This window comes from Crinia signifera, chromosome 3, assembly GCF_055691185.1.
Source record: "Crinia signifera chromosome 3, ASM5569118v1, whole genome shotgun sequence".
Classification (NCBI taxonomy): Eukaryota; Metazoa; Chordata; class Amphibia; order Anura; family Myobatrachidae; genus Crinia; species Crinia signifera.
The window spans coordinates 78,286,871-78,310,188 of NC_139219.1; the positions used below are offsets into that span (position 1 = coordinate 78,286,871).

General features: G+C 44.1%; 1 protein-coding gene across 3 annotated transcripts in view; it reads left to right on the forward strand.

Moving 5' to 3' along the window:
• GPATCH11 (G-patch domain containing 11) overlaps positions 1 to 23,318 on the forward strand; it is a 71,080-nt gene that overhangs the window by 9,799 nt on the left and 37,963 nt on the right. Inside the window, exons 2-3 of one of the 3 annotated variants that reach the window (XM_083176100.1) lie at positions 4,748 to 4,894; positions 9,304 to 9,345. In XM_083176100.1, the coding sequence (XP_083032226.1) occupies positions 4,834 to 4,894; positions 9,304 to 9,345 (103 nt within the window). In that variant the 5' untranslated portion in view covers positions 4,748 to 4,833. Of the gene's footprint in view, positions 1 to 4,747; positions 4,895 to 9,301; positions 9,346 to 23,318 lie in introns of all 3 variants that reach the window. The other 2 variants (XM_083176097.1, XM_083176099.1) reach the window with 2 other exon arrangements.

A 23,318-nucleotide genomic window follows, 5' to 3' on the forward strand; every position in this document is an offset into this window, starting at 1 on the left:
TCATTGGATGCTTTATTTTGGAATGCAGTTTGATACAAACCTTCAAAGAGGTATTCATTCTTAGAAAAGTGTTCTCTTCCTAAGGTCTGGTCAGATAGCAGATGAAAAAAAATAAAATGTATTCTTACATTAATTTTTTTTAGGCAAAATAGTGTTCTTCAAAGTGTAAGAAGTTGCCCAATTTAATTTGAGAATTGTTTCCGTTAGTGTAATGTTCATATCTGTTCCTAGAATTTTAGACCTTCCAAAAGTGAGACCTTCCTTGAGAGTTACATCCCATGGAGAGGTGGAGGAAGACTTGGGGGAGGAGCCCATATACAGTTTCTGAATTTGACACAAACATTTAGAAAAAAAAAAAAAAAATCCAAAATATAAATCATGTTGTACAAGTAAAACACCGCCTAGGCCCATGGAGGACCTAAGAAAAGTGATAAGTAGATCAAATGAGGAAACCCAATGTAAAATAGTAATGTTATTATGTCTTCACAAATAGGATCATGTTCTATAAAAAAAAAGAAACTTACAATGCTAACAAAATATATCTACAACTTGATGCTGTTTGGGTTCAACAGCATTATCATAAACAGGATTGACACCCAAAGCCTGTGTTTCCATTTGAATTCTTCATTTTGATTATTCTGCTGTCACTTTCTGTTGAGTAATTTGGTCTGTGGAGTATCTTGGGCGGTATCTGTATAATGTATTCTAGTAAACGTTACATTTTAAATTGAGTTGTATGTTAATTACAGTTTTAAGATATAAAATATATCGACCAGGTTTATATGATGAAACTATAAACAAATAACCTGTATTTCAAGAACTTCATTTTAAACATATGTATATTTCAGTGATCCAGTTTTGTGAGATAAACAAGTATGCTGTAGCCGAAATATAGAGGTGTCCATCAGTGTTTGCAGAGCCTTCAATAATCAACTGCCAGAGTGACCCTATGTTAGAACATAATGATGGCGGGCTTTAAGACTGGTACCAAATTTTCTGCAGCTGTAGGCTCAGGCAACATGAAAACCGTTGTAACATGCCTGGGATTTTACGGCTTATCCCCTCTACCTCCCCCTAGTGGTGCCTGATTGTCAGTCAAATAAATCCTGACTGTGCGTGGCATCGCAAAATTGCTTGGTATGTACACAGTTGCACAATAAAGGGCCTTTCCATAAATATTGTCTTTCCATACAACCCTTATTCTGCAGGGTGGGGGGGGGGGGGGATACTGTCTGCTTTATTTTTTTTTTTTTTAAATAAAGTATTTTTATTTCACAGGTTATTGATACAGATCAGAACGGCAAATCAAGCATTGTACATGAGAAACAGACAATCACAATCAAGCGTTGAACATTGAAATGTACATAGTATTCACATACATTGTCATCACCCTGCCATATATTGGATAATGTAATAAAGAGTCGATTGATAGAGAGGGATGGTATTGCCGTCCTACTCTGACTGAGTAACTAAAGCTCAATTTTATTTATTTATATTAAAGAAGAACAATAGAAAGAAAAAGAGATAAGAGAAAGAGAAAGAGAGAGAGCGTTAGTCAATAATTAATGTATATACTTAGAGGGTTCAATCCCATTTAGGGTAATATGTCAATACACAATCTTGGGTCGGTCAGTTCTTATATACATGTGAGCGGTATAGTTATCCGCGTCTACAGTCAACACCACAGCCCAGTTTTGTATCATCGGGGATGTGCTGAATGCGGAGACTCCAGCCATCTGCCCCATATCTTATCAAATTTGGGCAAGGTACCCCGAGACATGTATACATATTTTTCATGCTGTACCGTGGTGTTAACCAGAGCCTTCCATTCCGCCATCGTGGGTCCCGAGGTAGCCATCCAATGTCTGGCTATGACAACTTTAGCTAAAGAGCACAAATTGGTCACATATTGCCCCTCTGCATTGTTCAATGATGTACTTTCTTTGCTTCCCAATATACACATTTTGGGCGTCAGAGCTTGCCCAGATATGCCAGTAGATATAGTAGCTGATTTAACCGCCCCCCAGAAAGAGTTAACCAGGGGACACTCCCAGAGGAGATGCCACAGGTTCCCCTGTGTAAAGCCACACTTTGGGCAGGCCGGGGAGGCCCGTCCACCAAATTTAACCATAGTGCACGGTGTTAGGTATGTTCTGTGTATGATAAATAGTTGGACTTGTTGGAATCTTGCTGAGACCGTGGCATACCGAGGTGATGCCAGAGCCTCCTCCCATTCCTCCTCTTCAAAAGCGCCCACATCTACCTCCCACTTGGCCTTTAAGGCGGGCAGCGAGTCTTTATGTAGAAAGGATAGCAGGAATGAATAGGCTAGAGAGATGGTTTTAACCTGTCCGAGGTTGGCCAGGAATATTTTTGCCGGGGAGGATAGTAGCACAGGAGGACCGCTATTGAACTGGGTGTTGAGGGCGTGGCGCAACTGCAGGTATCTAAAGAAGAATACCCGAGATAGCCCATACTCCTCTCTTAGCTGCTGAAAGGTTTTTAGCAGAGATGCCTCATATAGTTGTCCAATCGTTACCACCCCCCCAGACGACCACAGACTCCTGCCCGACAAGCAAGCGAGTTCGGACAATTTGGTGGAATGCCAGAGGGGAGCTCCAGGATCTATAGCCGTGTACCCCATCAAGGATTGGGCCTCCTGCCATATCTTGATGGCCTGGACCACTAGTGGAGGGGCCCCCCTAGGTATCCTCCCACCCAACAATAGCTGCGTGGGCGTGATGTCAGGACATATTTGGTGCAAAAAAGTGGTAGGGAGCGAGCTTTGGTCAGTGTCCTGCGTCCAGTGCCTAAGGTGCGAGAACTGGCCAGCATAATAGTAGAATCTGAATTGTGGTAGAGCCAAACCCCCATCAGTCCGTGATCTAGTGAGAGTGCTGATGCTGATTCTGGGACGCTTATTAGCCCATATCAGTGAGGATAGTAAGCTGTTTAGGTGTCTGAAAAAGGAGGCGGGTATGTAAACCGGGGATTGATTCAAGACATATGTTATTTTGGGTTGCAGTATCATTTTAACCAAGTTGACCCTGCCAATGACATTTAGGGGCAACTTGGTCCACACCGACAGTTTATCTTTAACGACGGACAGCAGTGGGTGTAGGTTCCTAGGTATAAAATCCTGACTGTTGTTGGTGATGTTAATCCCCAAATATTTGAATTGGGGGACCCATCTGAGTGGAAGAGGGGTGCCCAGGGTCAGCGGTGGTGAGCCTCTTAAGGGCATCATAGAGGATTTAGACCAGTTCACTGTAAGGCCTGAGAAACCGCCAAACTCCTCCATCAACTGCAGGGCAATCGGTACTGATAATCTATAGTCTTTTAAAAAGAGAAGTAAGTCATCGGCATAGAGTGCCACCGTGTCCGTCCTCTGGCCCAGTTGGAGCCCGACTATGCCTCGGTGTGTCCTAAGGATGCAGGCAAGTGGTTCGATAGCCAAAGCAAAAAGACCAGGAGAAAGGGGGCATCCCTGTCTGGTGCCCCTTCCCAGCGCGAAGGGGGGCGAGACATGGCTATTAACAGAGACCCTGGCCATCGGGTGAAGATACAACAACTGGACCCATTTTAAGTATTGTGGGCCAAAGCCCATGCGTCTCATTACCTGCCATAGATAAGGCCACTCGACTGAGTCGAAGGCCTTATTGGCATCGAACGAGACAATGGCTGAGTGCATTTCCTCCTCATGAGTGGCCTGGATATGTGTATACAGTCGTCTTAAATTTATACTAGTGGACATACCTGGCATGAAGCCAGTTTGGTCCGGATGAATAATGGTCAGTATCACACTATTTAATCGAATGGCCAGGACCTTCGCCAATATTTTGATGTCAGTAGTGATCAGGGAGATAGGTCTGTATGAGTCGGGATATTCGGGGTCCTTACCCGGCTTGGGTATGACGACTATAACAGCCTCTGACATAGAGTCTGGTATGGCGTTCAGGTCTAGGAGATCGTTAAATAGCTTCAACAGCCTAGGGGCGAATAGGTCCAAATGCGACCTGTATAGCTCCACCGGGACCCCGTCTACGCCCGGAGCCTTCCCACCAGGGAAGGATCGGATCGCAGCCTCTATTTCAATGATTGTAAGCGGTGCCTCAAGGGAGGATCTAGCCTCCTCAGGCAGTGCGGGTAGGTCTATGCGGTCTACATAGTCGGTAAGTTCCCCCCGCGAACATCTTAGACGTGAGCTGTATAGCTCCTGGTAAAAATTATGAAACACGTCCGCTATTTCCCAGGGGGATGTCCTCAGTGTCCCGTCGGAGCCAAAGATTTGGGCCACAGTGTTAGCAGGGCGGTCCAAGTGTACAAGGTGAGCCATAAGGCTGCCTGTCTTGTCCGCGTTCATGTAAAGCTTCTGTCTGCTTTATTTTTACACTGCAATATAGATCTCACTTTGAAGTAAAACCCCACCCAAATCTAATTCTCTCTGCAGGAGTTACATCTGCCCCACCTGCAGTGCACATGGTTTTGTCCATTTGAGAAGAAAATTGAGTGAATCCGAAAAAGGACCATTGTGTTCTTTGTCACATGACCACCCATGTAAACTTTCTGCAGGCAGGTGAAGTTTGCCTTGTAAAACAGTGTTACTCTGACAGCGGGAACAGTAGAGGATTGTCACACTCCTAATGTGAAAAAGTACTTTGGAGCAAAAAGGAACAAAATAACAATACAAATTTCCACCTATTTATTGCAAAGTTTTACTGAATGCTTCCTTATCTCTCTTTTATAGAAGAAATGAACTTACAACAACGCGTCACTTGTTATCCATGCTGAGTAGTGAAAAGTGCACTTTTCTTATAAAATCCCTTTCTGCGGATGGTCTTTAGAGCTCTCAGTGCATTAGAGGTGGTAGTTACTGCTGTTAAAGTTAAGCTGAGTAAGTGTTATTTATGTTCTCGAGGTTGGCTATTGATCTCTGCCGCAGGTCCACAGTGCATTACTGTTATTATTTATTGCTAGGAAGCCGCAATATTTTCTTTTATAGCAGAGCGTATTCATGTCCATTTATATAAAGACGGCCAGATAAAAAGGTGCTTCGCGGTTCCAACAAAGTGAAATACGTTCTTCAAACAGACAAAGAAAAAAAAAAGTATATACCTAATTAGTATGGGGAATGCGCTATGATACTCTGCACCTAGTAAAATGTGAGATGAGACTGTAACCAGCAAAATTATTTCACAAATATGGGCCTATAGTAGGATGCTTTCTGCAAATATTTTGGCCTATAAATTAAGATTTCCTACATATAATATATGTAAGGTTTTTTGCAACCACTTGTGAGTAATAAACATTATTTGTCCATGGTTGTATATTCTGAATAAATAATTATTTAATTAATCCTCGGCCTCCTAGACTAGGTGAAAACATTTAGTTGGCTAGAAATAAAATAAAACCTCCCCCGCCTTAGGGTACACAGTACTTTAGTGGTAGGCCTTCAATTGATTTTGGCTGGCTATAATTTATAGGCGCACAACAGGAGCTATTCAATTGTTTTGCTGATGGGCGTGAATGCCACACCCAAGCTTTATTTTTGCTCGCACCCTTCTGATGTGGCAAGCAAAAATTCACCCAATGTCCGGCCTTCAGGTACCTAAACTGCCGTTTCGGCAATACTCCCAATACTTTGCACAGGATTAGTCACTGTATTCGGCTAAACCCAGGGCATTTGGTAAGAATTGGGTGCCTATCGGAAAAACAATTGAACTTCACCCTTCATGCGCCCTGACTTACTGAAACCCAAAAAACGTTGCATTTGCCCTATGTAGCGACACAAAAATTTACAACCCTTCACCCTAAATAAAAAGGAGATACTAAGGGTATTTACTAAGTTGTGGGTTTCTAGACCATGCAGGAAAAATAATTAGTTGACTGATTACTACAGGGAACATCTCCACTTCTATAAACCAACTCTCAGTTAAATATAACCTGTGAGTGTTATTGGAGCATTACAGTGCAGCTTGACACTAAGGGCAATATTCAATGCGGCCGGCGAGGGGGTTAAATGGCGGGGAGCGCTGAAAACAAGCGACCCTCACCGTTTAACCCCCGCGCAGGCCGCTCACCATATTCAATGTTCCGGGGTCAGAGGACAGCGAGGATTCCCCCCAAACAGCGAGGCTCACGGCTAATGCAGGAAGACTGCTGAATTTAGCCGCGAGCCTCGTTGTTTTAACAGCCGCACACTCCGTTTCCACGACATGGAAAACGGCGTGTGCAGGGGGTCAGTTGAATACTGATTGTGCGAGTTGTCACAGCTCGCAAAAGTCATTGAATATATCCCTAAGCGTTGACTAGCGAATTGGTAGACTCTCTCACAAAATACCTAATCGATATTGTCTGGGCTCACCAACAGCTCCAAATAGAGGAGGGCCAAACCTCCTCCCTCATGGGTGCAAATTTACTAAAGCGTCTAAAAATTGAAAAGCGGTGATGTTGCCAAGAGCAACCAATCACAATCTGTCTATCATTTTCTTATAGATAAATTGATAGACAATATAATTGGTTGCTGTGGACAACATCAACTCTTTTCATTTGTAATATAAATTATATGCACTTAACTCATAATATTTACATATACCCCTTTTACACCACACCTCGGACCCGGGTCAATTAACCTGGCAATTCGACCCTGGTTATAAGAAGGTTTAATGTTAAAGCACCGGTCCCGAGATTGTGATCCCGTGTTTGCAATGTGAAATAGAAAATACTTAAAAAATGAAGAATGAAAAAGAAAATATCTAAAAATTTCCATTACAAAAATAAACTCCAGTATCCAAAAATAGACCACAACGTTGATCCCGGACTCTGTTCGTGAGGTAAACTTTCTCTCCAATACAGTTCTTTCCAAACTGGTATATAAACGATGATGGTATATAGATGATGTGCATGTGTTAATAAAATTATCACCAAAGACATGTATGTCCAGTACATACTTTTAGTTAATCACTTTGGGAAAGGTCACCGTGATTATAGGCAGTAGCTAAAATACACGCACTGGCTGCTAAAAAAATCACTTATTGACTTGTATTTGTAGGAATTCCTTGTATGTTGGGGGCGGTTAATTGTCTTTGATGATGTGCTGCTGTTTATTAATACACTAAATGATAATGTGAACAGTTACCTGTTCTCAATAGTATACTAAAATCAAGTACACCTCCATATAATAGAAGTAACCATTTGCATGTACTTATTTAGTCATGATGTCATATCAGCAATAATAAATGCCTGTATATATCTCTTTAAAAAAAAAAAAAAAAAAAAAAAAAAAAAAAAATATATATATATATATATATATATATATATATATATATATATATATATATATATATATATATATATATATATATATATCTTTACCCAATAGTGGTATGGCGCCTATAGTAATGTCCAAATGCAAAATTTGCAAATTCCGTATCAAGTGAAGTAATACAGAAGGTCTTTTCCAATATTTTTGTTTATTTTTCTTCACAGGATAGTCGGATAAAAAACGCTTGTAGCCAATCCCAACGCGTTTCGTCTCATAGAGACTTCATCAGGGGAAATACAATAATCTTGTGGTCGTGATTTTTGTGACAAATGTAGAATACTGTCTTCATTAAACATTAATTATCCGGAATTGGTTAATTATGTAAGACATGATATCTTAGACCTAGAATATGAATATAAATTAATATCCTGCTGGTAGGTTAATATATAACCAATTAGTGTGACCTAGACTGGAACAGATCTTAATTTCTGTCGACCCCCTTTTTTTTTATATATTGGAGTGGGTAATCCTTGCCTATAAAATTTGCAGGTATTGGAAATCCTGTCAGCCTCCTTTAAATCATGCTAAAAATTGATTTTCCTAAAAACGAGGATGGTGAATCTTCATCCAAAATAAAAATATATAGATCTCCAAAGAGACTCCTGTGTGCTTCAGAGAGGCTAGCAGAATCAAAATTTTGCATTTGGACATTACTATAGGCGCCATACCACTATTGGGTAAAGACATTGGGTATTGTACGTTCCCTTTCCCTCAGGGAACTTAGTGGTGAGGCTGCCATACATACAAATATTTATCACTTTGTAAAAATATTTTGTTAAATAGGCTCTAGCGCGAATTGGAATATTGGGGATACATATATATATATATATATATATATATATATATATATATATTCTCGCCTCTGTGAGGAGCAGACCAAATGACTCCTTTGTGTGCTAAAAAGATGTCAACAGAAAGTGAAAGCAGTATTTGCAGGGACACTGACCTGTTTAAAACTTGCTGGATATGGAGAGCGGAAGCTGTGAAGACAGCGATTGTAGATAGCAGCAGATAGGGACTGGAGGTGGGGTGGAGAGTTTGTGGGCTAAAAACTCACAGCGCAAAATGAAGGTACATTGCAGAAGCCGTCATTGTGACAGGCTTTTAGCTAGCTAGTGTAGATTCATTTCCCCACCTGCACGAAAGAAAACTGACAATACTGTAATCTGATTGGTGCTCTAGTTTTTATAAAATTGCAGTAGGCGAAAAAGTAAACAAAAAAATTAACTGCTTCATCACCTATATACAGTGTATATGTCTAGTGTCCGTTTGTGTGTCTCCGAAACACTGCCATCTGTTGGCAGCGGGTGAAACTACATCTCTCTACCTCTCACACATGCACAAACATAGAGGAAATTGAAAGGCAGTAGACTGGCTTTCGAAGCATTTGCTTCGAGTGGGCTTACTAGTTAAAAATATTATGCAAGAGTCCTACTGTGTCTGCAGGAAGTATTTGCAGGTAGAAACAGAGCATACTGTCATATTCCGAAACACAACCTAAAGTGGCATGTTTTATAGAGCATTATCTTTTAAAATACAGTCCTGTATAAAGAAACCTCTTCTTTGATAGTGTACAGAGTAAATATTATATAGTACTTGAGTAACATTCCCAGTCTGAAATGTATTCTGCTGCTTTCTCTTTAATGGTCCAATGTAACACTTGTACAATAAGGCAAAGTAGTTTTGTGATTGGCCCAGGGCAGCACTTGTTCAGTGACAGCTGAAAATTGACGTGTTTTTTTTTTTCATCTTTAGATTTGTTTTTGACAGTGTATCATCTTAAATCGATGGAGTATTTTAGGCATTTTTTTTTTTTAACTTTCTCATTTTACTGAGTGCAAACTTATTTATTTACCTATCCCAAGGCAACGCATTTTTTCTAAATAGAAGTATCTGACTGGGTGCCATTTTCTTCTGTAACAGGCTGAGACTGCTAGTAATAAATATTTCTCCACTTTTCTTTTTTTATGTGTCTGCAGGTGATGGTATCGTTGAACCAATTGCTCTAAACATTAAAACTGGTAAGGACCAACCTGTTCATTTTATTTTATACTAGTTTGTGCATAGTTCTTTGTTCATAAGTAACTGCAGTGACACTGGTGACAACGTGAACTGTTTGGTTTAGTCCAAGCATAGTCAAACTGCGGTCCTCCAGCTGTTGTGAAACTACACATCCCAGCATGCCTTGCCATAGTTTTAGCATTCCCTAATTTCAAAACTGTGGCAAGGCATGATGGGACTTGTAGTTTTACAACAGCTGAATGGCCATAGTTTGGACATGCCTGGTTTAGTCATAAAAAAATCCCCCACAACTAAATTGGAAAATGAAAAGAACTAGCTTGTTATGTGTGTGGCCCTGATTTCCACTTAGTTGAAGAAGAAAAAATTGGTCATCATCGCGGAGGGATCAGCTGGCAGGGAGGTTCCCAGCTACTTGGAATCCTACCCCGCGTGCACGTATGTGCATAGATACCATAGATGCAAGGACTGCAGCTGCTATATTGCCCAGAGTTACAGTTCCCTGTCACGGTTATATATATTTTATACTATTTGGTTATGCCTACATTATATTTAGGTATGTCCCTGGACCTGCTTGGTATAATGTAGTATAAAATGACCTTGAGGGCATTATAATGCATTATACTATAACTGGGGCACTGCATGTGGCACAATATGAAATGAATGCACTATAGTGTGGCATAATATGAACTGGGGCACTAATGTAGCATAATATGACCTGGGGGACTGTATTGTGGCATATTATGACCTGGGGGACTGTATTGTGGCATATTATGAATTGGGCTATTGTAATTTGGCATACAGTAATATGAACTGAGGCACTGTAATGGGAGATAATATGAACTGAAGCACTCATTGAAATGTTTCATCACGATGCAAAAAGTACAGTTTGTGCACTGAAACGGTTGACTTTTCACTCATTTCAACTCGCCAGATAAGGGGAGTGCAAGCTGAAATGGCGGTGCCGACAGCCATACCCGCCCGAACAAAGCTACATTTTAATAGCTCAGTTATAGTAATAATAGTAATGGCTGCCCATATATAATCACTTCAATCCTTCCCTTTATGTCATGATGTAAATTGGGGGTACTGTATTGCATAATGTATGCTGGCAGCCCTGCAATGTGACCTAGGCCCAGATTCTCTAAGCTTCAAAAGTGATAAAATGGAGAGTGATAAACAGCCAGCCAATCAGCTCCTGTCTGACATTTTTCAAACACATCCTGTAACATAGCAGGTAGGAGCTGATTTGCTGGCTGTTTATCACTCTCTATTTTATCACTTTTGAAGCTTAGAGAATCTGGCCCCCTATGTGAACTAGGGTACTATTAGGGGGCATAACATTAATAACTGTTGCAGAGAGATATCTCTCTAGAAGCATTGGCACAGGAGCCCCTTCAAAAGGTGCTATGGGGACCACAAAGTTCTCGCTATGTCCTGTGCTAAACTAAAATAATTCTGATTGAATGGCTTATATCAGGGGTTCTCAAACTCTGTCCTCAGGACCCCACACCGTTCACGTTTTCCAGGTCACCCGACATGTGCATTCATTACTCATTGACACATTTTAAAAGATCCACAGGTGGAGCTAATTATTTCACTTTTTCTTACGGCCAGTGGTGGATGCTGGGGTATGGGTATTCCGGGCTGGAGGTCCGGGCACCAAGGAGTACAAACTTCTTGTGGCTAGTGCAGCCCCAGACTCCGCCCCCCTAATACCCCTTCCTGTCCTCAGAGACCAGTTTTTTTCCTTGGTGCTCTGAGGAACAGGCACCTCACTAAGGAGAGGGCATTTTTAGCCCTAATTTACTTCAGTTTTTTTTTTTTTTTTTGTGTGTGTTAATTTTAACACAGCCGGCAGCGCAGCGCTGCTGCGGCTGACGGCAGAGCCTCTCCCGGCGTCTGGTGGACGGACCTGTCGGCCGCTCACACCAGACACCTCAGGCACTGGAGGGAGCTGCAGCCGGGAGAAGCGCAGGTAAGCGGCTTCTCATTTGTGAGGGAGCCGGAGTCGCGGCTCACACCACCGGCGGAGGGGCGCCGCCGGAGGCCTGGCAGCAGTACTCAGCTCATGCTGAGTAACCGCTAGACCACCACGGTTTTCGCCGTAAGCATATCTCTCCCTGGAGGGAAGGCGCCATTAAGAGAGTTACGCTGGTGGTTCCAGGAGGGGACGGAGTACAAGATAACTCCGCCCCCATGCTCGCGGCAATAGCCTGTCCTGGGTTCCCGCTGCGAGCGCTCCTCTCCTCCCACCTGTGTCACAGTGGGGGCCATTTTAGCTTACTTGCTACCTGCCTGCTAAACGGAGAGGAGCTAAAGAAATCGCCCCCCTTTGCCTCCACTGTTATCAGTGACAGGTTGTATTATCCTCACCTCACTTTTATGGTGTAGGTGTAGGAAACAAAGTGCCGAATCCTGTGTGTATGTGTTGTGTGAGGAATTGAATACTGCAGTGTTTTTTTCTGTCTTTGTTATTTTTCACAGTTTGTTATGTTGATGTGAGTATTCATATACCACATCTTTCTCTCTGTAGAAGTGCCAGAGAGCGCAGTATTAGGTCACTTATTCGTTTATTTAGTGACTGACAATTTCCACATACAATAGCGCTGGTGTTTAGTTAACTCAGGTTACTAATTTACTGCGATACATACACATATCATGTCAGCAAAGGGGAAATCCCGTAGGCCTGGTCCCGCTCCAGCGTTGCATGCATATACATGCACAGTGTGCAAAGAAAATTTTGCTAGTGCAGAGCAGAACCACGCAGGCCTCTGTGACCGTTGCTCTCAGCCGGGGCCTAGTTCGCAACCCAATGCGGATGTTCCCTGCAGACCGGACTGGGCGGCAGACCTGTCCTCTGCGATGAGGGAATTAGCTTCCCAGCTGGCAGCGTCACGTAACCCCGCTGCCACACCGGCACCCCAAGTCCAGCCCCAGCCAGAACCGGCATGGGTAGCAGGTCTATCTCAGTCAGTCCAGGGTTTGGTGCAGGTTTCATCCTCACTACAAAATGTCCTGACAGGGTCTAGTACAAATAGACCGTCCAGACGTGAGGCAACTCAGCCTCTCCCACAGGACACAGATGATGATGACGATGCAACTGGAGACGATCAGGATGGGGGCGCCATTGATTTAGTGGATGATGTGGACACTGATACGGAGGATCACATGTCACAATCCAGAGTGGATAGTCTAATTAAATTGATACGGCTCACCTTTAACATTAAGGAGCCGGATACTCAGGCCGCTGCAGAGGGGATAGATACTGAACCAGTGTTCAAACGCAAAAAGAAGGATAGTGCCTTTTTCCCTAAATCAAAGCAGTTGGATGACCTGTTTGAAGAGGCCTGGAAGCATCCTAACAGGAAATTCCTGGTGTCCAAGCGGATTTCTTCCTTTTATCCTCTCCCAGACAGCCACAGGAAATGGGATGAACCCCCTCAGGTGGACGCCCACGTCACCAGGTTAATTAAGGCAACTGCCTTGCCCATACCTGATGTAACATCCTTAAAAGATCCAGTAGATAAAAAGCTGGATCAGTTCCTCAAGTCCATATATGTTAACGCAGGGGCTGCAGTTAGGCCTAGCTATTCGGCAGCCTGGACAACCAGAGCTATAGCACACTGGGCGGATGCGCTCTTGGAGGGCCTGCAGTCAGGGACTAAAAGATCTGAGTTGATGTCTTTTGTGGACAATATTAGAGAGGCTAGTTCCTACCTAAGTGAGGGAGTGCTGGATGCAGGAATATTTGCATCAAAAATTTCGGCAGTATCGGTGGCCGCACGCAGAGCCCTCTGGCTCAGATCTTGGAAGGCCGATAATGATTCCAAAAAGGCCTTGGAGGCCCTACCTTTTACGGGGGGCATCCTCTTTGGATCGGAATTGGACAAGATTGTCACTTCCATTGCAGCCTCAAAGTCGGCTTTTCTGCCCACAGGAACTGCAAAACCTAGGCAACAGGCCTTTCGGTTTTTTCGTCCCTCCAGGGGCAGATCACATTATACAGGATCCTGGCCAACTAGGTCTCAACAGCCCTCACAAAAGACGCAGAAGTCCAAGCCCAAACAGGGTTGGGCAGCTCGTCGCCAGGCCCCAAAGCAGGCTGAAAAGCCAGCGGCCTGACGCCGGGCACACCAAGAAAGTGCCATGGGTGGGGGGTCGCCTTCTGGAGTTTGCGGAGACCTGGTCAGGTTCCACATCGGACTCCTGGGTGTTGGATCTAGTATTGCAAGGGTATGCTCTGACCTTTTGCTCCAGACCCCCAACACAATTCTTTACAACGGGCCTTCCCCAGGACCCGCTCAAGGCAAGAGCCCTCGAGACTGCAGTCTCAACTCTGTTGGAACAGAAGGTGATTATACCGGTTCCACACTCCCAAAGGGGGACGGGTTTCTATTCAAACCTGTTCCTGGTCAGCAAACCAGATGGGTCCTTCCGCCCGATATTGAATCTCAAGAAACTCAACACGTTCCTGAGGGTCCCCAAATTCAGGATGGAATCTTTAAGCTCCATTCTAAGCACTCTAGAACCAGGAGACCTGATGACCTCTCTGGACATACAAGATGCGTATCTGCATATTCCAATCAAGCAGGAGCATCAGAGATTTCTCAGATTCGCGATACTGGATCGCCATTTTCAATTTCGTGCGCTCCCGTTCGGGCTCTCAACAGCCCCCCGGGTGTTTACGAAAGTCATGGCGGTAATGGCAGCTCGCCTGCACCTCCTAGGCATTCGAATTCTTCCGTACCTGGACGATTTACTGATAGTAGCGCAGTCACAGGAGGAGATCCAGGCCCACCTCCAGATGGCGCTGGACATGCTCCAATCTCACGGGTGGATAATCAACTGGAAGAAGTCCAGCTTGACTCCCTCATCCACCATGGTTCATCTGGGGGCACTAATAGATACAGAGACCCAGAGAGTGTTTCTTCCCAAGAAGAAGATACAGGACATTCACTCACAAGTCCAGGTATTCCTGGCACAAAGCAGAGTGTCAGTTCATCTCTGTATGACACTAATGGGGAAACTGGTATCCACGTTTCCAATGCTGGAATTCGGCCAGTTCCACTCCCGAACACTCCAGCTGGCCTTGTTGTCTCGCTGGAACCGATCACACGCGGATTTGAAAAGACAGTTCCTCATCATATCAAGCATGGTCAGACAATCCCTACAGTGGTGGCTGCTGTCAGACAATCTGAAAAAGGGAAAGTCCTTTGCAAACCACAATTACATCATTGTGACAACGGATGCCAGCCTGGTAGGCTGGGGGGCTGTAACCCTAGACCAGTCATTCCAGGGCCTCTGGTCACAAAAGGAAACAAATTTACAAATAAATGTGCTGGAACTAAGGGCCATCTCCCGGACGTTCGAGCAGTCAGGAACCCTTCTTCACGGAAAACCAGTCAGAATACAATCAGACAACGCGACGGCAGTCGCATATGTGAACCACCAGGGGGAGACCCGGAGCCGAGCGGCCATGCGGGAAGTGACCCAGATCCTCGTATGGGCAGAGAAATTCCTACTCACCCTGTCGGCAGTATACATTCCAGGAGTGTTGAACTGGGAGGCGGACTTCCTGAGTCGGCAGACGATCCACTCGGGGGAATGGTCCCTCCATCCAGAAGTGTTCACAATCCTGACAGGTCAGTGGGGAATGCCACAGGTCGACCTTATGGCCTCAAAACACAACAAAAAACTCCCCCGGTACGGAGCCAGGACAAGGGACCCACAGGCGTGTCTGGTAGACGCACTCTCAGCCCCCTGGCCATTTCAAAAGGTGTTTGCATTTCCACCAATCCCTCTAATCTCCCGGCTACTTCGACGCCTCAAGAGAGAGAGGGTGACCATGATCCTAGTGGCCCCGAATTGGCCGAGACGATCATGGTACCCAGACCTCTTACAGATGGCCATGGCACCACCGGTTCCCTTGCCCCTCCGGCCAGACCTCCTGTCACAAGGACCGTGTCTACACCCCGACTTAGCCAGGCTGGCTTTGACGGGGTGGCTATGAAGAGTCGATCCTGAGCAGAAGAGGTTTTCCCCCTACGGTGGTCAAGACCCTGCTGGCGGCAAGAAAGCCATCGTCAGCTAGGGTGTACCACAGAGTCTGGCAAAGGTATTTTCTTTGGTGTGAGCCCAGGAGGTTCAACCCAAGGATATACAGGTTGGATAGGGTCTTAGGATTTCTACAATCAGGCTTGGACATGGGATTGAGCCATTCATCCTTGAAGGTTCAAGTGTCGGCTCTCTCCGTCCTTTTCCAGAGGAAGATCGCTACGTCATCTACGATCCATACTTTTCTACAGGGAGCTCTTCACCTACAACCTCCCATACGTCCACCTGCAAACCCATGGGACCTTACCTTGGTGCTGAAGAGTTTGATGAAGGCCCCATTCGAACCCTTAGAATCTGTTTCTCTTTCATGGCTCACTCTGAAGACTGTGTTCTTGCTAGCCATTGCGTCAGCGCGCAGAGTGTCAGATTTAGGGGCCCTCTCCTGTAAAGTCCCATTGCTCATCTTTCATGAAGATAGAGCAGTTCTCAGAACTAGACTGGACTACCTCCCAAAGGTTGTATCCCGATTTCATATAAATCAGGAAATAGTAGTACCAGTGTATAAAACAACCACAGAATCGCGGGATAACGATGTCTCTTTGGATGTTGTTCGAGCCCTAAAAATTTATGTGACCAGAACTGAACAGATAAGAAAGTCTGATTCTCTCTTTGTTCTCTTTGATGCCCGGAAGCTGGGTTGGCCTGCTTCAAAATGCACATTGGCTAGGTGGCTAAGGTCTACCATAAGGCAAGCGTACTTGTTGGCGGGACGACCAGTACCGCATTCGATAAGGGCGCACTCCACCCGGTCTGTGGGGGCATCGTGGGCCCTGAGGGCAGGGGTCTCGGCGGAGAGCATCTGCAGGGCAGCCACGTGGTCTTCGGCTCATACGTTCATCAAATTCTATCGATTCGACACCTTTGCCTCGGCCGATGCGGCCTTTGGCAGGGGTGCCCTCAGTGCAGCTCAGGAGCGGTCCCACCCTTAGGGACACAGCTTTAGGACGTCCCATACCCCAGCATCCACCACTGGCCGTAAGAAAAAAGGGGATTTTTGGTTCTTACCTGTAAAATCCTTTTTTCGGAGGCCAAGGTGGATGCTGGGCGCCCGCCCTACCGCTCCAAATCTTGCAGTCATAGTTATAGTTCACATTTTAGTGTTCTGGTTATTGAATGTTCAAAAGTTGAATGGTTCCCCTCTCCTATACCTGTTCCTCGGCTTGTTAAAGTTAAAAAACTGGTCTCTGAGGACAGGAAGGGGTATTAGGGGGGCGGAGCCTGGGGCTGCACTAGCCACAAGAAGTTTGTACTCCTTGGTGCCCGGACCTCCAGCCCGGAATACCCATACCCCAGCATCCACCTTGGCCTCCGAAAAAAGGATTTTACAGGTAAGAACCAAAAATCCCCTTTTCACTTGAGGAGACTTGCAAAACATGCATTGTGTGGGGGGACCGAGTTTAAGAACCTATGGCTTATATCAGAAGGGATTTGGTCATATAATTTACTGTTGACGTGGCATGGGGACTATAGATTATCTGCTCTTCATTTCCATAGACCAGACAAGCAGTCAAGTTGATGTCTTGGTACAATTTGGAGATGCTAGCCAAAAGGTCTGTGTGAGAACTTTTATGTTTATCACCACAATTTTGTGTTTTTACTTTGTTTTACTAAAATGCACGGCCGTGCGATGCGATACGATTTTTTTATGTAATTTATTCACTGCTCTGTATGCCCCTGGACATCGCATCGCACCTCCCACAAAATCGCATCACTTGCGATTTTATAGGGTGTGCGATGCCATTACTTTAGCTATACAATAATATCATTGTATGACATACAGTGATGTTTTACGCACCCCCCCCCACTATCCATGCCACCCGAAGCGTGGCGAGCGGCGGCGGAACGCGTCCTCCGACGTGTTCATACCCCCACTATCCACGGCGTGTAGTTGATTTTATATAGTGTGGCGAGCTGGCGCGGATTACTTTACATGTGTTCCGCATCCCTTCGCGGGGCTCGCCATGCTTCTGGCTCGCTGCGCTCGCCACACTATTTAAAATCAACTCCACGCTGACGTGGATAGTGGGGGTATGAAAAGGTCGGAGGATGTGTTCCGCCGCCCCTCGCGGGGCTCGCTGCACTCGCCACGCTTCAGGGTGGCGTGGATAGTGGGGGGTGCCTAAAACCTATTTGTATGTCATACAATCATATTATTGTATAGCTAATGTAATGGCATCGCACACGCTATAAAATCGCATGTGATTTTGCAGGAGGTGCGATACGATGTGATGCCTGGCACTAAAATGATGCGATTTTCCTACGCAGAATAGCCCACTAAGCTATTTTCTTAGTGGGCTCCCTGCTAGGAAACCGGAATGGGTCACAGTCAGCACAAGGCTGTGCTCTTTTCAGGTTAGTAGGTTTCAGAAATCCCTCCGTGTATGTATTCCAGAAAACAACAGACTGAAGTTTATGATCTACCACCTACTGTATATATATTGTCACCTGTCCGGCTACTCTTTTATCATCACCACCAATAAAGACCAAAAAGCAGATATTTTCTTGAGTGTCTTTATCTCTATTTATGTGTAGTGAGAAAATATATTTTACAGTCTGTCAAGGTAAATCTAGAAATATGTTTATTCATAATATGATAACATTCTGTATGGTCAGGGCACACAAAAAATAGAATAATCCACTATTTCTCCTGGTGCTTCTATACAAGGGTACAATGTCATTAGCTGCAAGTGACAAAGGCTTTGCTAGGGCCAAGATATCGTAGACAATACGCTCAATGTGGAAAAATTTCACTGCACTTAAGTAATAGTAAAATAATGTGTAAAACTCTGTATAGAAAAATATTTGCTTCTTATTATAGACACAAGGCTTACATTAAACAATTTAACTTCATTTTTATTTGTCTCCAGCACATATCTGTGGGGCCACTGCTATACTATATGGGCGCAACAACTTAGCACATGCGATCCATTGCATTGTATTGCAAATGCCAAAGGAGGGGTATACCATCCCCAGCCTGCATACTTCCACCTGCCTGCATACCACCCTGTGTCCTCATTACTCCGGCCTGCATACCACACCCTGCAGGGTGCCGGACGGCTCCCCGACAGTCGGGATTCCGACAGTCATTCCTCCGACGTCGGAATCCCAACTGCTCCCTCGTGGGGGTCTAGAGGGAGAATAAAATAGGTGGCGAGCGCAGCTCGCCACCATGCCCGCAGCGTGGCGAGTGCAGCGAGCCCGCAAGGGGCTTCATTGCGCTCCCCACGCTGTGCAGTCGGGATTCCGACGTCTGACTAATGACTGACGGAATCCCGACTGTCGGGCTACTATACCACACCCACCCTGCATAGTATCCCCTTTCCTACCCTGGCCTACCCCCTACCTTCATTCCACCTCTGGCCTGCATACCACCCCGTGCCCTCATTACACCTCCAGTCTGCATAGTATCCCTTCCCTGGCCTACCCCCTGTCTTCATTCCACCTCTGGCCTACATACCACACCCAGCCACCATTTGCAATCCTATAAAACTGGGATGCGATTGCAGTAAGAGGACAGTTGCAATACAATCTGTGACTGCAGCCTGAGTAAAGGTGTGTACAAAGTGGTCGATTTATTGAATATCGCTAATTTAGACCCTTCTGAGCAATATTGTAAAAAAATATCGCGCACTGTGTATTCTCCAAGTGACAAGCAATTCGTGCATGGCCATGTTCACACAATTGGTCAATGTGTTTGACCTGCGCACTGTGCTCATGTCCTGCGGTATGTGTCCAGGACCAATTGAGACATATGGTGTCAGATCATATTAAAAATATATTTGGTGCTCCTTATATCGTCTCACAAAAGGACCTAGATATAAGGTGCGTCAGCAGCAGCCGGCTGATAGACGCTGTGATTACTGCTTGATCGTTTAAATACCGGACTATGCTCACTTACCAACACACTTATGACAAAGACACTTGTTTCCCGAAACGCGTTTAAGCATCTTATTTCACTTCGTTGGAAGTCTGTCCCATGAAGGCCCGGCTACTTGGCTACAGTTCTCCAGAGCTGTCCCCTGATCCGGACCAGAGGTTGGACTGGGACTGCGAGCATCTTGACGCCATTTACATCTGTTGCTGTGTTGTTTGGGATATTTGGTCTTTTTATCGTTGGTGCATTTGTATTATTAAATTAATTTATCCAATAAGTTATTTGCACTATTGCTTTCCTTTCCATGTCTCCCATATTATAATATGATGGCTGTCCTGTATTATTGGAGATTGATTGTTTCCATAGGTCCAATCAACTGGGTCATTCATTTTGAAATTGGACATAAGGATCCTGTATTTTCTCGCTTAAGGACATATATGGGGACATTTGATTTAATTAGTTTTGTCACTACCTTTCTGCACTATTGGTTACTGTAAGAGCCCTGTAACTGTAATTCTAGCCAAGTGTCAGGAATAATGTGAATACTTGAAAGAGAATGTATTAAAAGGGAAGCACAAAGTAGTCTGGTAGAATCAATAGAACAAGAGTATTGGTGAAATGTAATAGAATGAGAGATTTGGTAAGAGATATCCAGTTTTTTTTAAAGCGGCAATCATAAACAATGCAAAATCAAACTGGTTTTGCAGTGTAAATGATTGGTGCTTTATAAAACTGTTTTTATTTATTACCAAATCTCTCACTTTCTCAATCTCTCATCCTATTAAATTTCACCCATGGTCTTGAAAACTTAGAATGGAGAAAGTCAGTAAGATGCAGAGAGTAAGCCAGAGGAGGGGAGCATTTCCTTGAATGCCAGTGACCTTAGTTTGGCCATTGAGCAATGGAAGTCACAAGCATGTCCCACCATGGTCAGTACAGCCATATATACAAATTGTGCACTACCCATATACTTGATTGCAAGAGGATACCTTAGTGAATTGAAATAGGTCGGTTTGCTGATGTTTCGGTACTTGTGAGTTATCCGGGCGTCCGATTTTTAAATCGGGTCGGATCGGGACATCGCATCGCATGCGACCATCGGATGCGATGCGATGACCCGATTTTTTCCATAGGAATCAATGTTAAAATGGACTGAGTCCATTTTAACATGGAATTCAATGGGAAAAAGGGGTCCTTTTCATACCCCTACTATCCAAGTGGGCATGGAGTTGGATATAAACCTGTGGCGAGCGTAGCGAGCCACCGAGCCCGAAGCGTAGCGAGCCCCGCGAGGGGACACGGAATACCGTCCCCTCGCGGGGCTCGCTTCGCTCGCCACGCTTCGGGCTCGGTGGCTCGCTACGCTCGCCACAGGTTTATATCCAACTCCATGCCCACTTGGATAGTAGGGGTATGAAAAGGACCCCTTTTTCCCATTGAATTCCATGTTAAAATGGACTCAGTCCATTTTAACATTGATTCCTATGGAAAAATCGGGTCATCGCATCCGATGGTCGCATGCGATGCGATGCGATATCGCATCGCATCGCATCTGATTGTATGCCTTAACTTAAGGCATACAATCAAAAAATCGGACGCCCAGATAACTCACAAGTACCGATGTTTCTTAAGCAGCTATGTCTTATGCGATGTCAATGTGGAAGTCAGTGGGTAAAACATCAACGAATAGTGGGTTAAAGCACATAATACAGGATCATGATATATATGTGCCATACATTTTAAATGCATGTGAAAACAGATCTGGATAATTGGGTCGACCTCTATTGGTCATCAGCAAAAAGGTAGATATGAGTTTTCGTATGTTTATTTTGGGGTGTCTAAGTCAACATGTACCCCCAATTCGTGTAACAGGTACTCTCATTATGCTTTGAGCATGGTACCTCGCTGCGCTTTGCTCGGCACACTTTACTGTTCCCAATTGTAGTCCACGTAGATCGTAAAGGAAGAACAAGGTATGTGAATGAAAAACTCATGTCAAACTTTAATGTGTCAACCATTGTCCGGTCAACCAAATGGTTTTAACAGTGTTGACTTAGTGCATGTTTTTCTTCTTACCATGTCGACATTTTGCCTGTCAGCCCAATAGCAGTCGACCTTTTGACCGTTGATAAGGTAAAAAAAAAAAGACCAGCATCTGCATATTCAATTTTAAAGTTGTGTTTGAAGCAGCCAGTCAAATATTTGCCCAAAAAAGAACATCACAAAAAGGGTGTCATAGGGCCAGATGCACTAAGCTTCAAAAGTGATAAAATGGAGAGTGATAACAGCCAGCCAATCTGCTCCTTGATGACATGTCACAGACTGTGTTTGAAAAAAAACAAGCAGGAGCTGATTGGCTGTTGTCTATCACTCTCCATTTTATCACTTTTGAAGCTTAGTGATTCTGGCCCATAGTCTGGGTTCCGAGCATGAACCTCTCTTCACAACTAGCTATGCACTTTTGCAAGTTCATTCTTGTGGATAGGCTACTGAGCATTGAACATGGTACACCCTTCACCATGTTCTTGACAAACTGATGTATTAATGGTGCCTGCCTTGTACAGACCTGATGCTTGTATCCAACAGACTTTTTGTAATGTTGCATGGCACATTTTTCTGGTATGGTTTGGGCACATTTAGTCCCATACTAGGCATGGTCAATGCTAATTACTATTTGATAGTAGAAAGTAATCATCTTAACAGTCTTAACTCCATGTTCCAGCATTGTTTTACTGACAGTGGACCCAAAAGATAGAGGATGTTTAATTAAACAATGTTTTAATAAGCATGGCCCTGATGTTTGTTCTGGCCTTCAGAGTTTCCAGTATGAACCCAGTGCAGGATATATGAGATATTACTTCTCCAGACATTAAATGGACGCAAGTCAATGATGTACCAAACATGCATCTATGGTTATAGAAAAATACATTTTCGCTATTGTAGTCTAACAACCTTTTGCAAGTGTTAGAAAAACTAGAGAGGGGAACTCTGCTGGTAATGAAAGATGTTTTATCTGAGGCTGCCTAGTGGAATAGTGATCCCAACATGTTAGCGTCTGACTTCTGTTTCAATAAAGTCTTTTGTACTAAGGTACGAAAACTGAATTCTGAAAGGGCTCACAGCAGCCTTGATGCTTATGGACTGAAAACGTGTACAAAAAGGTCACACTTTAAAAGATTTAAAATAAATATTGTGGCTGATCTGTACTGTGTAGCTGCAACATACCTAGTATTAAACAGCAACCAATGTGGTTAAATGAAAAAGCACTGGCGGTAATAAGGTGGGGGAAATAGAGCAATTTAAATGTCAAAACTGTAAGGCAATGATTCCTGGGAATACAATGACTGGAGCTAACTATGCAAACAGGAAACTGCCTTATGGGTAATTTGGATTCCTTTTGCATTTCCCAAATGTATTTGCTTTAGTTGTTGTTTACTAGCTCTCTGCGTATATATTGTTTGTTCTTCCAGCACGCTGGTTTGTATTATGTACAACTTTGAAAACACTCAAAGTGTTGCCAAAAGGAAACTAGACTGTCAATGATTGTTGATTAAAACAGATTGCTTAAAGGCCCATACACACTAGGCGATACAGGCCGGGGTTGATATAATTTTTTTTTTTTTTTTTTAATATATTTTTAATAAAAACCTCATTGTGTACAATGTCGGCAGGACAAAACATGGAGTGTATATCAAGGAGCACAAAATCAAACAAATGTACATTCCTCATACTGCAGGTTCGTAAATGAAAAAGTGGAAATGATACATCTATGTCGCGCAGCGACAACTCGAGGAAAAAGAGAAAATACAAAATGGATTGTGAGTGATAGTGGCTCTCATTGAAGGAAGCTTGACCTCCGACGGCAAATCATACAACACTTGTTCAAAAAACAATCACACTTAAAACTAACAATCATAACATAATGAATTATAAGACAAGACAGACAAAGGGAGGATTGGGGGGAGAGGAGGGGAGGGGTACAAT